Genomic DNA, 18,591 nt, shown 5'->3' on the forward strand with positions numbered 1-18,591 from the left:
TTTATTTTTTTTAATTAACCTGAGAAAAGGTTTCACTGGAACAACATCCTTGATGATACTTCTGCAGCACTTGTGAGTATGATATAATTTATATTAAATGTGCAAAGAAGGCATTGGGGCATGTGAAAAGTTTTAATGCTTCATCTTGAAAATGGGAGCTTTGTCACAATGAAATACAAAACAGAAGTACTGCCTGAAAGAAAACAAAAACCCTACTGGTCCACCAAATAGCCTTAGTTTTAGCCTCATGAATTCATCTGTAAACAGCAATAGCTGGTATTTTAAGTAATCTGATTACAGACTCGGAGTTAAACATTTTAATTGTTAGATGCAGCCATTTGTTCCCTTAAAAGCTGTGCAAACTAGCAATCCTTCCGTGTACACAGAAAACAAAATTCTCTGTGCACTAAAACTTACTCGTTTGTCATTTAAAAAACATGTCCATTTAGTTAATAATTAATTATTTTGAGCCAAAGTGTTCCATGACAAGCTAATATATTATTCATTCATCTTTGTACAGCACCAAAAATATTTACATCTGTTTTGTACAGGCTGGGGGGGCGAAGAAACAGATGGGCTGTGCAGTTTATTTGATAAATGTTTATACTTGTAAATTGTTTATAGCAAAGCTATCGTTAATGGATCTGTTTGTCTTGAAGGTGCTTCCTTACCACGAGAACATACAACCCACAAAGTGATAGAACAAGTGATGACTGAAAGCGTACTTCCTTTGTACCACCAAGGTATTTCATGCTATATATAAATGCAAAATAGATATTTCCATGTCTAAACAAAATCAGGATGCCAAACACGAACTCCATAACTGAACACAAAGACATGCATTAAATTCTAGACTAAAACTGTATACAACTAAAAAGAAAAAAAAGAGCAGCAAGTTTTAAATACGTGTATGCTGTCAAAATAAAACAGAATTCAGACAGTCCATGTAGAGACCCACTTCAACCCATGCGTGTTTGCAGAGTTGTACTGACATCTTACAACTGACAGCTCTAACCACACAACAAATAAACCTCAAGTTCTTAAAGTTCATACACCTTTTTAAGGCTGTCAAGTTCTTCCAAAGAGTATTGATGATTCTGGTTTTCCGCGAGCAAAGCAAACAGTTGCTGAACCTGTTCTTTTTCGTTTTTGCTGAGAAGAGCCAACACCACCTGAGAAAACAGATTAGGTTATAATCAGCACAGGCAACTGAAAATCACAGCATTTGACAGAAATACAGCAATCATTTCCTACTGAAATATGAAACTCCTAAATTCCTGTTTGACTGAAGTACTCATTTAACCTAAGTTCTTACCTTAAATCTTTCTGCTTTGCTCAAATAGAAAAGATGCTGATATACAAGGCCAGGATCTTTTCCAAGGATGTAATGTTCCAATGACTGGATGAAAATCAAAAAGATTTCTCCTTCAAGCTTGTTACTTAACAGCATTGGCAGTTTTTTTGGATCAGTAATTGTTAGAAGATCTGCACAAGCAGACTGATCCTTACTGGTGTTCACTGCATTTACAATCTGACCAAAGTCATAGGCATTGGATGGTTCAGAAATCGTCAGTTTTTCACAGGTCTTTGATGGCACACTCTTCTGAACTGCTTCTTCAGAGCAGACATCGTCAGCCACAACGTCTTCTGATGTCACAAGCTGCCCCTCTTCCTGTTCATCAGTTACCTTCACAAAAGAAATGGCATCAAATCATTAATTCCATACATGGCACGTGTACATTCAACAATAAGATTGCTAAATTAAAGCTGGCATTTCACTCTTCACAAAGGCTTCTCTTTATAGGCTTTACTCTTCATAAAGGCTCCTCTGTTCCTCTGTGTCCTTCTTCCCCCCAGAATGGTACAACCCTTGTTTATCCTTAAAGGTTTCTTAGTCAAAAGTCTGTATTTTGCATGTCTTCTCACTGCCTGGCATTCCACTGTAGAAAGACAAAGGAAGCACACTGGAAGAGAGCTAGGGATTGGGATACATATTTTAAATGTGAAGTTACACAACTTAAGCAGAACTGAAGTTCAGTTTCCACATACTTTTCATTTACAGCTTTATTTCATTGCTGTGACTTCAGAATAGCACAGGCACACAGCAGTTGCATCAGGTTGCTGTTTGTAACTTGCCATGGAAGTAGAAGGCTCATGATGGTCTAACTGCCTGCATTGCCACTTCTCCCCAGATTGTACAGATTGCTCTGTGCAGAGCTTCATCAATCAGTTGCTAGAAAATTAGCCTTGAGTTCCACTATCATACAATCCTTAGAATTGGAAGGGACCTTTAAAGGCCATCTAGTCAACTCCCCTGTAATGAACTGGGACACCACACCTAGATCAGATTGCCCTGATCCGGCCTCACCTTGAAAGTCTCCAGGGATGGGGCATCAACCACACCTCTGGACGACCTGTTGCAGTGCCAGCCACATTTACAACTACGTAACTACTTTTACTAAAGTCCGCTTCAAACTTTTAGGAGCTGTGGAGTCAGTACAAACCTACCACTACACCTCACTGAACAGGGTCTCTACAAAAACTTCATGTCAGGCCTTTGAAAATCTGAAGATGCAGCAGTACACATTACAGTGCTGTGCTGGGAGCAAGCTTAGTCATTTCCGCAGGCATTGGGCTTATAGAGCTTTTGCTTTATTTTTAAATAATCCTGAGTATCAAGGGAGATATCTAGCTGTCTTCTATAAAATTACAGCTTGATTAAAATGGAATAATAATGACAAATCTCTTTCTAATTACATTTTCCTTCATTTTCTTTGCATACTGCTTTCATGGCATTCCCATGTAGGTTAGACAAGGAATGGTGTCTTAAAGTGGCAGCAGCAATTACAACAGCAAACATCAATGCTTCCTGCCCCAGCCCTGCAAGAATTACCTCTGCTGGTAATGTAGTCATCTCCAAACACTGCATTCACTGCCCAGATCTCCTCTGAACACTCTCAGTCCCTTTGTCACAACTCACAGCTTAACTAACACTATTCCCAGCTTACACCATTACATCAAATCCCACAAACTTGTGACACTGGGAAATATATCAATAAAACAAGTTGTTGCTGTGTTAGTAACCACCATTTCCATTACACCATCATTTTGAAATTGCACAATCCAAATTACAGTCTCAGTTTAATAGCATAGACTGGAAACTATGTATTTTAAAGGGAAGGGTAAAAAAAACATTCTTAAAGGACTATTGAAATTACAATTGAAAACATCAGGTGACTGAGAAAATCCCTTCACTACTTAATTCAAAAAACTGTGGAAAGCTATTATTTTGATCCAATAGATAATATTAAATCACACATTTCTTTTGCCAGACTCTGCAGATAGTCCACCTGTGATAGTCCACCTGCTTTTTAAGGAGGGATCCTTCATACCAGTAGCTTTACTACCAGCACAAGAACAGCTGGCATGTTGCTGACAACCTTTGCCAGAGGTTGCCAGAATAGCTCAGACTTCAAAAGCAAGGCTGCTCTTGGACAGCCATATCCTGTAGAATTACTATTTCAAAATCTAAACAGTCTTTGATTATAAGGAGCACATGCTGAAGTTTCTTGCTGTCTAAATGTACTTTTTTCATTTCTGCTGTGGTTCCGAATGCATCTCGAAGCAGGCAAAGCTTTACTGCAGAACAGAGTGGATGATGAACACATTGTATGTGAGCATCCTCCAATATGTTAAAAATACAACTCTGCCTAAAGCAGGTGTAGAGCTAAGAATTGAAACCCAAATGCTTTGGTATTATATTTGCAAATGTATGGCTTCTGTGCTGCCTGCTTGTAAAAATGAACAGACATACCTCTTGTATGGTTATTTTCTTCCTTTGCTTTTGTTGACAGTCAGTGACAGCAGCACTGCCGAGGCTGAGCAGCTGGGTTATCTCCTCTAGTTCATTTTTTGCTTCAAGAACATTTGGATCTATTAGAAGTACTTTCTTGAGATCATTGACGCTGGCTTGATAGTTCTGTAAGTAAAAGGGAAATTTTTTTTTTCATAAACACACCATGGGAAAAATAAATTACAATTATCGTATTGTCTTTTACTGTTAAGAGAAATAGAAATGCTGAAATCTTCACATTAAGTAGACAAAAATAATCTAAATGCAGTGTAATTTATAAAGGAAGAAAAAAAAGGAAGCCAAGGATGAGTTTGAATACTTTCTGCCTAAATACTTTCATATTAAATATATAGTATGAATTAATTTATGCTCTGAAAAACATTTCCCTGTGTTAGAAAACATTACTGGAGATTGCTGCTTTTAACTATAATTAACACTTTAATACCTTCTCAATGCAACTCCTTCAGCAGTTTGTGTACTTTGACAGTAGGCCTAATTAAACTTAAATTAAAACTATGCCTTAACTTCCTGGGCACCATTTCAATAGCTCATCTCAAAAGGGCTGACACACAAAGAAATTCCTGGTAATACTTGGGAAGACTGAGATTACATGATGATGAATTCTAGGATAAATACAGAAGGACCAATACAAAGATAGAGTGACATTAGGACACAATTCTTCCAGAATCAGTCTTGTCATTTATTTCATGCTTTCATTTCAAGATTTGACTTTCAGTGTTATGCATTTGTATATTAAATTTTCTGGAGAGACAAAGTTCAGAGCAGCATCAGTTCTGAGGAAGGCTGAAAAACCGCATGGAATGAACCAAGTTAGCCTGGGGGCTGAATATTGAAAATAAGGGTAAATGTAACAGCAGATAGCAAAAGACTGTGCACAGAAAAGTGAGGGAGCTACTATTCCCTCTGTTCTCAATCAGCGTCTCAAGGTTATTAAGGGTCATATTATCACAGAAAAGAAAACAAACCCTAAAAAAACAATCCTCTGTTGCATCATCAGTTGACATCTTTCCTCAGCTTCTCAACAGTTATGAAACCACCAGTGCAAAAGACAGACATTCTCTTTTCTATCCAGAATATTTTGTTCAATACCAATTAATTGCATTCAAGGCGCAGAGAAATTGCATGAAGTCTGCGAGTGAACCAAGGTTTGCTGTATCATGAAAGAAGAGTCAAAGAATCAGAATTGTGCCAATGAATGCAGCAAGGGGACAGCTTGCCTCCTTCAGCAAACAGCTGTATTTGAGCTGAAACATTTGAATATTCACAACTACAGAGAAATGAGGTTCCAGAACAGACTTCTGACAATGATCACATTGGCCAGCAAACAACCAGTTCTCCTAGGTTTTAAACTGCATCCTGGGCTATCGGGGGTAGGAGGTACAGTCCAGACCCATATCCTGTGTTACAGGCCTAATTCAGCAAACAAGTACCACCTTTATCCTGATCTTTCCTTAACTATATTTCAGTGAGTGTATAAAAATCATTAAATTCCACTGCAGCTTTTGTGATATAAATACTTGTTTATAAACAACACCTTCCAGCTAAGTTACATCTTGACAAAATAGATGCATCTGGCTCTTACTGTCTTTTGTTACAAAGTCATTTGTCAGTCCTAGATCACCTCTGTTGCTTTCCCTAGCATTACCACTCCCTCATCCCTAGAACTGGCCATCTTGAAAGTCCCTGGGTGCTCAGTTCTGAAAGAATCCATGAGCGCCGTGCCTCAGGTGATGACAACAACTTCAGTGTGCTGATGGAAAGGGAAAGGCTGAATCCTCACACTGCCCACAGAGTGAGAAAGGAAATCACTGACAAAGATTTCCAATGCATTTGGAGAAGGAAAGTAGAAGAGAATGAAGATAATTAGAGTCCTGGTTTAATATGACAAGCACTCAAATATGTGCAGGTGCCAAAAGACAGCTTGAGATTTTAGTTTGAACAGATGAAGGCAGATCTGAAGAGAATCTGTATGTAATCAGCTAAGATATAGTGAACACCTTGCCAAAAAAAAATAGACTGGGACACACAGGGGTAAACTAGAACATTATAACAGAGTTTAAACCTGCTTAACTGCCTTTCTTCAAAGCTTATTTATTCCAATATTCCTTCTTTTCTCAAATTATTGTAAATCAACATGCAGATCTTTATGTTCAAAAAATATTTATATTCTATATATGCCTAATGCTTTACATAGTAATACATCATCAGCACTGCATACTTTGCTTATGTTCACTGACTTAATTACCTGATGATTGCCTTTGAAGAGGATAAGCAAGTTTAGAAGTACTTAAGGATATCTGCCATGTTCTTTTTCCTCACCTGTAATCCTTTGTATGCTAGTGCTCTTCTGTAAAAAGCTTTAATATTAGAATCTTCTATTTGAAGAACATGATCACAATCTTGCTTAGCCTCTTCATATTTATGCAGTTTCAAGTAACAGAGAGCTCTAACACAGAAAAACAGAATACACTGCAATATAAGTAAATTCTAGTGTACTATAATGCCCTCAGCATCTGACTCTCTGTAATGTTTATTACAGTATTTCACACAATATCAATATGCTGTTGTTGTTTTTCCCTTACAGTACATCTTTTCTTCCTTCAATACATCAAAATCAGTAAGTATTAATGACATCTCTGGATGGACTTAGGGCCAATTCCAGTTAAAATTCAGGTATGAGTAATGCTTGAAGCTAAGCAGGCATACAAGTACTTTAAAAGCAGAGTCTATTTTAGCTTAATATGATAGTATAGTGATGTATATAATACGGATTCTATGCAGACACTCTGAGTAAAAAAGTGCTCTAGATTAAATAAGCAATACCATTTTCTGTACTTAATTATTACTTGGAAGTCTTCTATTCAGGTTTGGGCCTAGTAAAATCCTTCTTAGTTTGAGGAAGCTGACAAGATTACAGCATAAAGAATTATGCCAAAGAATTAGGTCAACCTTTAAAATAATGCTGCTGTATGACGATGCTTCTACTTCTATCTTTTCAGTACCCACATTTTCTCTAAATTATTATTCTCTCTATTTGGTACACTGCAACTGCACCTTAGTTTGTAATTAATATCAAGTCAATATTCTCACAAAATTCTGCAAAATGCTTTGTTAATTATAACTTTTTCTTCGGTTACTTTACAGGCATCTTAAAATCTTTATATAAACATCACTGACATTAATACTTGCTCTGCTTGGAAGACGACGTGGTTTAACCAAATATCAATTTTGTTACTAGAAATGCTCATCAAGTGGAAAAAAAAAAAAGCCTTTCTTTACAAAAGAGGTTGAAGTGATGCAAAATCCTTATTTTCAGTGTGAAAATATAAGCGTCACTGTCCCACAAAGTGGGGTTAGATTTTAGATCTTTACCTGTTGGTGTAGGTTGTGCAGTCCTTGGTATTTAACTTCAAACATTCACTGTATTTATTGACAGCTTCATCATATTTACCCTTCTTCACAAAATCATTCCCTTCGCTTTTTAATGTCCTGAACTTTTCCTCAGCTTTCTCACCTGCATAACGAAAGGATCACAGTGTTATGTAAGCAGGTCGGTTCATTACAGGTAACTGAATCATCTACCCACACCAAGAATAACTGCCTGCCTTCTGGAGTATTTTTATCAGTTTGCACATTCCAATTTCTGTCCCACATCTTCCCAGTGCTCTAAGAAAGGTATGAACCTACATACATCCATCTGACATAACACATAAGTTTCGATACACCAAGGTAACTATTTTTGCTGAAAATAATGTGAATGCAACAGACAACTCTACTTTCATCTTCTCCTCTCAACCTGCTCTTTGTGGTACAGAGGGATGAACCACTGAAATACTGGCTTTATTTACAGCAGTACAAATGTAATCATTAGCACTAAAAGCCTTCTACATCTTCACCATCACACCAAAAAGGCCGTTATGTTACCTAATATTCTTTCTGCAAGAAACCAATCCATCACAATGTCTATGATAAACTGACAGTGACAATCACATCACTGAGTGATCACATCACACAGTGAGACATCAACAATATTCTGTTAATGACTTTTATGATAAAGATGTTTCAAGTAACTGGAAAACACAAAACTATACATATATTTATATATATATATATGTATATAAGCGCTTTCTTCTTTCCTAATTATATTTCCTTCCACATCATTTGTTGCACATGCTTCTGAATTAGACCACAACTTTACTGTTTGCTATGGACAACCAAGCCTGACTGCACTTTCATGTCTCTTGAAGTAGACTGAGAAGTGTTTTATGTCAAAATCCCACAGAAACGCTCTGTGGAGAGAGTGATGGCTAACAGTAAAGTCTCAGAACACGTTAAACATGATCTAAGGAAGAACTGCTATCTTTGTATCTTTATGGTAATTTTCAAATTCTCTCTCTTCACAAAGTTATACAATGTTGTAGAGAGGTAAATTTAATCGTTCCTAGTTAACCTAGTTAAGTTAAAATGAAATTAAAAAAAAAAAACACAAATTGCACTCCCTGATAACAGAAAAAGCTCAGAGTACAACCACTGCAGCATAAATACAAAAGCTTAGCTTGAAAATTTTCTTAATAGCAACACATTTGTGTAAAATATCAGTTTTCTACTTCATCTCAAAAATAAATGCTAAACTGTCCAATCCTTAAGTGATAAATCCGTAACAATATGCACAAATAACTGAAATGCTCCAGTCATTGAACATTTTAAAAAGTAGAGTAAAACTTTTATGAATTTAATTGAGCTTAAAATATACATTGACATCCTTCATGTTCCTTAAACAAAAAACTAAGTTCCTGTAGCATTACCATTGTTCTATATATGCTCTTACTCAAATTATTCATAAACTACACCATTCAAGTATTCCAGAACCACACTTAATTCTCAATAAAAAAGTCAAATTCTCATAAATGCACGCGTGCACAAGCTGTCTGTTGCTCTCCATCAAGCATAAATAAGTTTAAGGATGACCTTTCAGATAGCGATCAGGTCTTTAAATCCGTAGTGCCCAAGAGTACAGATTATTTGAAGGTATGCATTAATGCAATAATTGATTGTGGAGAGACAACTCTATCACTGCTACATATTAGGCCAGCAACATAATCATGCGGTGCGTTCTCCTCTCTGTTAAACAAGCATAGATAGAGATGTCCCATCCCTGGAGGCATTCAAGGCCAGGCTGGATGTGGCTCTGGGCAGCCTGGTCTGGTGGTTGGTGACCCTGCACACAGCAGGGGGTTGAAAACAGATGATCTTTGTGGTCCTTTTCAACTCAAGCCATTCTATGATTCTGTGATCTTCAGTGCTTATTTTCTTTACATAGTCATAAAACACATAAGGTAACCTTATTTAACTTTAATTAACAGTCAAGGAAGTTTCAAAAATGATACAGCTAAGGCCGCTGCAAGAGGATTTAATATCAATAAGAGCAGAATTGGAGAGGCTCCTTCACCTGATCTACTGGAGCAAGAAAAATAAAAACTCCACCAAAAGGAAAAAATCAGAGGGAAGAAAGTGTGCTAACTGAAGGTAAGCACTCAGTGCGTACATGAAAAGACTCTGAACCAACATTTCTTAAGAGTGCTTACTGAATAGCCACTGTTGAAATTAAATTCTGTAGTAAAAAAAAAAAATCAGAATTTTTCTTCTGTAGTCCATTTCACTACATGCTGGCCACACAGAAGCCTACTTGTTCTGTTCTGAACAGCTGAGTAATATTTTTATCAACTATTAAATGATGGCTACAGATTATGCAGCTGCTTATGATACTTAGGGTGGGTTTCTGTCTAGTTTATTTTTTGGAGAGGAGAGAACTGTTCTAGCTGCTGTATGATGAGGTCAGGCAAACCAGTGACACTTGTGATAGGACTCAACATAATGCTGATGAGCATTTCTGCTATATTTTATATCACTTTAGAAATGACCTGCTGCAAACTACACTGCATCATTTGGCCTCCAAAAAACATTTACCATAACTGTAGCTCTATAAAGTGCATCAAACCTAATCACATAAAAGATCATCTAATCTGACTTTTCACAAAGTTCTCCAATAAATATTTTTCGAAAGTCATTTCTTTACTATATTTAATGGTATTCCATTTTTTTATTAAAAGTACTTTCTAGTACATACTTATCTGCATTAGCTATACATACGATTCATCTGCAACTGTTCTTTGTTGATACGTGTGGGACTGCTTGGCTTAGCCTCTGAAGTAAAGTTGCCTCCATCCCACCTGTGTAGCTGAGCAGCAACAGGGACAACTGGAATCGGTGGCAGTTTTTCCCTCCAACAAGAACCATCTTGATCAATTAAAGTCTTCGTTATTCTGAAAAGGAAAAGCCCCATCAACATGACTCTTCATACACTTAATTCATGCTTTAATAACTTACAAATTAAATAATACAATGTTCCAATTAAAAAAAGAAAAAACAAACACAAAACTGAACAATTATCCTTAAGATTATTGAAAAAAAAACCAACCACAACTGTCTTGGTAGTCAACACTACTGAATTTATTTATTTGATTCAGACTTTTTACTTATGCTGGTATGTAGGAGACAGGACACTGACATCAGCCAGATCTATAAAAGCAAATGTCAGATTTTGCAACCAAGCTCTAAGTGCTGCCTCAAACATGCAGTAAAGAAAGGGGGAGGGGAAACAGACATCTACGCTGCTTAGCTTTCTCAGTAGCTCATTGGTGTTATCTGAAACAAGAGTAAAATACAACGTCCTGAGACATAAGCATGGTACCTAAATTTGCCCGTGTCAAATAAAATACAATTCTCTCTCACAAAAGTATTTTCTAAACAACCAGTACAGCTCACAAATTACTTACTAAATTACATGTCTTACAGCAGTCAGAAATTCTTCAATGGATTATTCTTCATCACCATTTAAAAATGCAAAGAAAAGTATATTCAAACTGTTCAGTCTCTCTTTAACCAACAGATTACAGATCATCTGTTTCTACACATGAGAGGTTCAATACAGAATACAGGTAACTGGGAGTTTCCCATTTCTGTGATAGGTTTTGGAGAAAGACCTAAACAAGCATGAATAAAGAATCCATGGTTTTCTTGCGACTTTTATAGTGATTTAAAAAAGAAACATACAAACAAAAAAAAAAGCCCAATCAAGCAACTATTAACATGTGATGAGAATGCTAGTAATACAAGTGATATAAAAGCCTTCTAATAACAACATTAATTTAGGAAACAAGAGGTAGCTACTGTGATGTCTACTTTAGCAAAGAAAAGCTTTCATAATTGTAAAGCAAGTCAAATTGATACTCTCTAAATCAATGAATTGAATTTGCATATTAGATGCATTTCTATCTAATGTAGTGCAAGAAAACACCCTATGCTAATTATCTGCCAAAAAATAAAATAAAATCTGGTAACCCTAAATGTGACTCAAATGAGACAAAATGAGCACTAATAACTCAGATAAAGTTTCCTTCCTTGTTTTTTCCTTTATAAAAGTTTCAATAATAATGGCTATAAAGTAAAAAACTCCTCAGTGCAATACACCGGCTGGAGCCGAAGCAGCTGGCGCCAAATTATTTTCCTATTAGGATCCAAAAGAAGAACCAATACAAGAAGCAGCACTTCTAATACTATTTCACAGAACCACAGTGTTGTTAAGGTTGGAAGGGATCTCTGGATCCATCTGGTCCAGTTTCCCTGCTCAAGCAGGGACAACTTGGGCAGCCCAGGCAGACACTGCTCGTAAATTAATACAGCATTTTAAAAAACAACACAGAATAAAAGCACTGTTTGTAGAGCTATACAGCGCATGATTTTATGTGCTATGTTGCATGAAACATGCCTGCTATATGCTGCATGAAACATACCATTTGGTATTGAAAATAAGTTCTTAACACTACAAAATGTGATATTCTGTGTATGATCTAGCTATTTAATCTGTTTTCCAAGTGAACAAGAACATTTTTCTTTGTATCAACTGCATATACCCTTCCAGGGCTTTTTTTTGCTTATTAATCTGGGTGATTAATAAGCAGTATTTTATAGAGTGACAGAGAAATTCTGTTTTGTTCTTATTCTACTAAAGCTTTAGGGTTTTTTTAAGCATCATTTGAATGCAAGTGTTAAGAAAAATGTGGCACACTGTCATAAGTTAGACAGCCCTAAGATTGACTCTGGTAATGTTATTAGAGAATAAAACTGTACACTTCTTATTAAAAAGTCAATTATTTATTTTTCTGGTTCTTCTCATAGAAAATAACAGAATAATTCCGTTGACAATTGAGAGAAGTGGAATGACATTTCAATTTAATTAATGGAAACGCATGAACATACTGTCCAGCATGAAAGACACAACTGAAAATCATCTAACCATGATAAACACACAGTTCTTTATGCTTGTTTTCAGTTGAGTTTTCAGAAAAATAAACACTTTCTTTCTTATTTTACTTTGGTTGTAAAACAGCAGGTAAAGGCTCTATCTTAAAAATTCTACTCATTTTTAACATGAGAACAATCTCAAGTATCAGACTGAACAGCTGGTAGGTTTTAGGAGTTTTTGAAAGGCTGCTTAGCAGGTAAACACAGCAAGATTAGCCTTAACAAGATTTAGCGAGCCCACTTTCAGACAGAAGTAGAAAGATGAGGTTTTCTGTCAGTTTCCTACACAATCGCCATCCAGTTTCCTCCAGAAACTCAAGAACAAATAAACCCTTCAGTAAAAGCAGGTTGTTAAGACCTGACATTTCTAAAAAATTCAAAGATCTATTTTGAGGTTGTCCCACAAAGTTAAAGGGCTGTACAGTACCTACAATTCTTTGTTAAAAGTCATTTTTCAAGGTGTATCACTTCAGAAATAAAAATTGATAGTTTGGTCATCGATTACAGGTTAACTTACAAGCAATAAAATACTCAAAAATAATTTATATTAAAAATTCAGTAATGCAGGAGGTCCACGCTCAAGAAAGTAAGAATTTGCAAGCAAAAATTAATTACCAGCAGAAGAGAAGACAAGAAGGAAGAAGCAGCTGAAATAAGGTGATGGGTTGCCAGGGAGGAAAGAATAGTGAGCAGTGAAGCTAAAAACATAAGGAAGGCCTAGAGAGGAGAAAAGGAAGAATGTTAAGGGAAAAGAAGGAAATAAGCTTATTACTAAGCAAGTTACAAGTCACTGTCAGAAGAAACCAAAAAAAGAATATCTGCAGGTAAATAAGCCAAGAAGATTTAAAAAAAAAAAAAAAAAAAGGTATAATAAGTCTGATAAGCTGTAGAGATACCAAGACAGGAAGTTACTTCAGCAAACCAAATGGTCTATTATCAATGCAGATCCAGGAGATCAGCAACAATTTGTTGTGTAATCAAAAATACGACTACAAAGAGGAGACAGTAAAGTTTCATGATCTCCTTTGGACGTCTCTTCTTAAATAAGCAGAACTTAAAAATATTATTGCCTCTTCACTGAAGCATAAAGAAAAACATAGACACTCATGACCTAGCCTTAAGAAGGAAAGAACTAGATTCCATTGCAAAAAGTTGCAGAAACATGGGGTCCTGCTTGACAATTAATGTCTGTTCTGCTTTCCTAAGTATTTTTTTGTCCAATAAAAAGAAAAAGGAAAGAAAATCAACATGAAAATCCTGTCATTTGTGCGCTTATGTACTTTCAACATGCTAATGAGAATAAAATTGTAACAACACTATCATAATAATGAACGATTATATATAGTATCTTACAGTAAGATAGTGTAATGTATCTCCAAGCAATCTGTTCTGTTCCTTTTTTTTTTTTTTTTTTTATGTCTCTAAGCTTTGTAGCCAGTCACTGCAACAAGCTGCTCTAGTGCTCAGCTGCAGCATACTGAAGAATTCACACCTAACATAAATCTTAGCTGCCACATAAAGAGTGCTAGTAAATTAAGGAAACAGAAACAGCAGAGAAAAGGTATGGACTTAAAATATTGCTTTACATGATATCAAATACAAGTTAGGAAAGAAGTTGGAGTGCCAGTCCAAAAAAACCAAAAGGCTTTTAATATTATAATTAAAAAAAAAAAAAAAGTGCTGCAGAGGGCAACTGTTAAGCTGTGGGAAAACACCAAAATTAAACAGCCAGTCCTCTAGTTCTAACACACTAGTTGTGATGACCTTGCTGTGGGATAAATGCAGAAAGGATGTACTCCCAGGCAAAACTGAACTACATTCCTCTATTTGGACTGATGTGTAGAAAAGGTACAAAGTGCATTTACCTATTAACACTGTCATTTGCTGCTTGTATGCTGCTGTCTATTTGTAGAACTGTTTTGTAATCAACATATGCCTGTCGATACCGCTCCATAGACTCGTACGCCATTGCTCGTCGTAGGAGAGGCTTGAGGGAAAATGGCTGAAGCTCCAGAGCTCTGGAAAAAACAAAAGAGATATGATGTTAAAGCAGAAAAAAGTAAATAATAGTAGTAAATAATAGTAGTACAACTATTTCATTATAGATACAACTATGTGGAACAACTGTGTGATTTCAGATTCGACTTACAGTGATATAACCCAGGAAGACACTGTTGAGTGGCTTATTATCAATGCCCCAAATGAAATGCAGGTCAGAAATGGTTTTACTACAACTTACTCAACTCAAATCTGCATCTTCCACCTGCAGAACTATTCCTTTCCTGGTGATGAAAGTAACAAAATGACAGCTGTTGTTTTTCTCAAGTCATGCCTAGACCTACAAGAATTTCAGGTCTATTGTGCTTTTGCCTACACATTTTTTAATTCTTCTTCCTTATGTGAAAATATTCACCTAAAAATGCATTTAATGAAAAACAAATATATCCCTGTCTACTTTTGCCTTTTAGGTTTCTGCCTGTCTTGTTCATCTGTGCCTTGATCCCTGATGGTGTGTAATCAGAACTTCTGAATATCAAGTGCTTTGCGAGTAACTTGATGAAGCCACAAAACCTTTATCAATTAAATATTACTTTTTACTAATCACCGATCCTTGCTAATAAGACAAAAAGATAAACACCAAAATTCTTAAATTAGTGTGAGTCTGGGTAATTAGATGTCATGGAATCCTAAGCTAATTCACACTCAGTAAGGTCTCTAGTCTGACCTTCTGCTAAATGTGGAGTCAGCTCTGACATCAGACAAAGGTTGCTCAGAGCTTTATCCAGTCAGGCTTTGAAAAGCTCCAGGGAAATTTCTCCACAAGCACCCTAGGCAGCCTGTCACAATATCCCACTGTCCCCCACTGGGAAATGTTTTTTTCTTCCAATGTGCAGCCAGAACTTCTTGGGTTTGTTTTTGCCAGCTGTCACTTATCCTCCTACAGTACACTCACTGCCAGAGCATGTTCCACCTTCTGGTTGATCTCCTCATAGGTGCTGGCTGCCTGCTGCTAGGAGCCCTCGAAGCCATTCTTCAAGCTGCCCAGCTCCCTCTGCTTTTCCAGTCAAGTGTTCCAAAAGCCCAAAGCCCCCTCAGTGACACTTCCCTGAACTCATTCTAGTTGATCAATACCTTTCTTGTAGTAGGGAAACCAAAATCCAACACAATAACATAACATAGTTGCTGTCTAACAAGTGCTGAGCACAAGGGATAATCACTTCCCTTAATCCACTGGCTACATTCCTCTCTGTACTGCCCAGGATGTTATTGGCCTTCCTGGCTGTTAAGTTAGCTTTTCACCATCACTCCTCCACAAAACTAGAGAAACAACAATCTCTGTCACAAAGATTTCAAATTTCTATTTCACAAGCATACCAACATTCCAACTCTCCTTATCTTAATGAATGCATTTGAAAAATACAAAAACATACGATGTCGCAGCTCTTAAAAAACTTTGCAAAAATGCTCCCAATTCTGTAGCTTACACAAAAACTAACACAATATTCAGGCTCCTAGTATTTAGAATGACAGAAAAATCACAATTATTATTTGGAGTGGAAGACATTCCTTGAAAATGTGTGTTGCATTTGGTGGGAATGCAACACTCTTTTCCCAGGGCAGAAAGTAAAGATAATACATTCACAAAACAAGCCACACCATCATATTAAATTAGGGAAAATGAAGTTAGTGTAGGAGCCCTGCTTCACTCACAATAACAAGAAATATCCAAATGAGAGACTTGACACAAAGAGTGATCCAATAGATGGCTTTTCATAAATCTTTAAGCCTTATGCAGCTAAAACTTAGTAGATGTCCAATACATTTGTATACTTTTAATGTCACAAGCATAAGCACTACATCAAGTTTTACTAGATTAAATCAAGCAACTTATTTGGAAATCATCCCTTATATTGTGTTGCCTGGAGTAAATTTAACTGACACTGCCTACTTTCTGCAGGTTGGCTGTTCTGCCTCCCAGTTTCTACATTACTTCCATCTCTCTTATGCTCAGTAGGCATCACTTGTTCTTGAATATGCACAAGATTAAAAACACCGTGATAAAATAATGAGAAAATGAGCTTTCACTCAGTAAGAATATAAAAACCAAAATCACTGTATTACTGACTTTGGCTGAATTCTTCTATAATAGAAAACTCCTGAGTTATCTGTTGGCTGTTAAGTATGCCATCTTGTTTTATTGTAGAATCATAGAATGGCCTGGGTTGAAAAGGACCACAATGATCATCTAGTTTCAACCCCCTGCTGTGTGCAGCGTTGCCAACCTGCAGCCCAGGCTGCCCAGAGCCACATCCAGCCTGGCCTTGAATGCCTCCAGGGATGGGGCATCCACAACCTCCTTGGGCAACCTGCTCCAGTGCCTCACCACCCTCTGTGTGAATCTATTATCAGACAGCTGTCCATGTTCCTGCATCTCCTTTAACAAGTGTGGTTAACCAGTTAGATATAAAGTGTATTTTTTAACAGTTGGTTTCTAGCATGCAAAAAAAAAAAAAAAAAAGATCTAAAAGATCTAAAGTATCCCAACCATCTTGAGAAACTCTTTGCCATTTAAGCTTTGTTTTTATCCTATTTAAGAAAATATAACAAAAGACATCTGGAAATACACTAATAATTTAGCTGAAGGCAGTGTTTGAAAGTTACTGAAGGCACGTCATCTTCTCTCATTCCCGTATCCTTTAAAGTCATAATAAGCAGGAAGGATTTTAGCTCAGTTTCTTAACTGTAATCATTGCTTGTAGCTAAGCTGAATATATATTTAAAAAATAAAAACAACACAGAAACAAAGCAGATATGTGAACTTCACAAATGCTTCAAAATAATTTCCTACATTATTATAAGCATTATGGATTAATAAAGATTGCACACAGAGGTTACTAGTGAGCATTACTGAAGCCTGCTGTTATAATAAAAAACGCAGATCTTCTAAATATACTTGTGTATACAAGAAGCCTTGTAAGTCAGATAAATGTTATTCCTTCCCTAAGCTTCACGTGAATGTTTATGTAACAAATAAATGCATCTGTCAGATTATACAGGGATTCAAAGTACAATAATAAGATATCACATAAAACGTTTAATCATCATCAGGAATGTTGTTGCTCTGCTTAGAAGGTTGCAATTTACCTGTTACAATCTTGAATGCAGTCACTGCAGTTGCCTTCTTTGAAGTAACATGCTGCTCTGTTTGAGTACAAGATACTTAAATCATCCGGACTTCGTTCTCCTAAAAGAAGTTACAATTACAACCAAAGACCATTACTAAAATGACACTCAAGAATTAAAGCATTTGTATACAGTAAGTTGTACTGCAGCGATGCAGTCTGCTCTTGATGCAAAGCTGGAAGGAGCTTTCCTTTAGTATGTCACCTAGAATACTTAGTTATTCAAACACAAAGAAACGCAAACATCTCTGTCCCGAGAAGTTAAAAGAATATTTCACTCATCTTCCTCATTTTGTATTACGTAAATTATCCTCTACTGGCAATGACTAAGTATTCACTGCACAGTAACTCGTGCCAAAAATCCAGGGATAGGCTAGGTTAGTTCTTCTGCAATTCCTTCAAATCACATAAACAACAATTCTAAATTTAAGCGTAAGGTATCACACTTACCAACACTGATGACATATTCAATTGCTTCTGAGTATTTGGGCACAGCTTCTCCAAACTGCCCACTCTTAAATAACTCATTTCCTTCACTTTTCAGTTTTGCAGCAGCTGGAGGAAGTGAAGTTGAATGGGCAGAACCAGCTGGCAGGGACCCCGCGCCATGCGATCTGGAGGACTGGCCGGCTTCAGGGTTTTCACTTGTTTGGTTGCTGTTTAAATAACCGTTGGCTTCACCTTCATGGTCTGTTTTCTGTGATTTTTTCTCCGCTGCGTCTTTTTTTAATCCACTCTCAGTTGATTCCTTCTGCTTCTCGGTCTCTCTGCCATCCAACTTGGAGCCACCTCCTTTGCTGTGAAACTTTCTCAGCAGGTTCCCCATCTCAGCCTTCCCCAAAGCCGCCTCGCCTCTTACTGGCAGGACAATTTCTGCAAGGAAGTTAATCAGCTGAGTTAGAGCTTGCATCATCAGAAGAAACTACTGCCATGCCAAACGAGGGGTGCGCTTCCAGAGAATACAGAGCAACAAAGCTGCATTTCACAAAGACTGATTTGCCTCAAAAAACACAGGACAGTTCCTACTTAGCAGTGATCTGTAATGAATACCAAGAAAGCATTCCTGTGAAATCGCATTTCTCCCTGCTGAGCACCAGGGAACGCCCCTGTTCTGCAGTGTCAGAATGGAACAGAGCTCACCTTGGAATTAACTCTTTAAATACTGAATAT

General features: G+C 36.8%; 1 protein-coding gene across 1 annotated transcript in view; it reads right to left on the bottom strand.

The window, feature by feature from the left end:
* SPAG1 (sperm associated antigen 1) overlaps positions 1–18,591 on the bottom strand; it is a 36,497-nt gene continuing 17,906 nt past the window's right edge. The window contains exons 10-18 of the mRNA XM_042808970.1: positions 17,872–18,294; positions 17,384–17,483; positions 14,104–14,256; positions 10,025–10,197; positions 7,247–7,388; positions 6,194–6,320; positions 3,815–3,979; positions 1,316–1,687; positions 1–1,172 (exon numbers count right to left, since the gene is read on the bottom strand). Coding sequence (XP_042664904.1) covers positions 1,041–1,172; positions 1,316–1,687; positions 3,815–3,979; positions 6,194–6,320; positions 7,247–7,388; positions 10,025–10,197; positions 14,104–14,256; positions 17,384–17,483; positions 17,872–18,294 — 1,787 coding nt within the window. The 3' untranslated portion in view covers positions 1–1,040. The remainder of the gene's footprint in view (positions 1,173–1,315; positions 1,688–3,814; positions 3,980–6,193; positions 6,321–7,246; positions 7,389–10,024; positions 10,198–14,103; positions 14,257–17,383; positions 17,484–17,871; positions 18,295–18,591) is intronic.

This window comes from Centrocercus urophasianus, unplaced genomic scaffold (genome assembly GCF_019232065.1).
Source record: "Centrocercus urophasianus isolate 14NV4802_14NV808 unplaced genomic scaffold, USGS_Curo_1.0 seq_11, whole genome shotgun sequence".
NCBI lineage: Eukaryota > Metazoa > Chordata > Aves > Galliformes > Phasianidae > Centrocercus > Centrocercus urophasianus.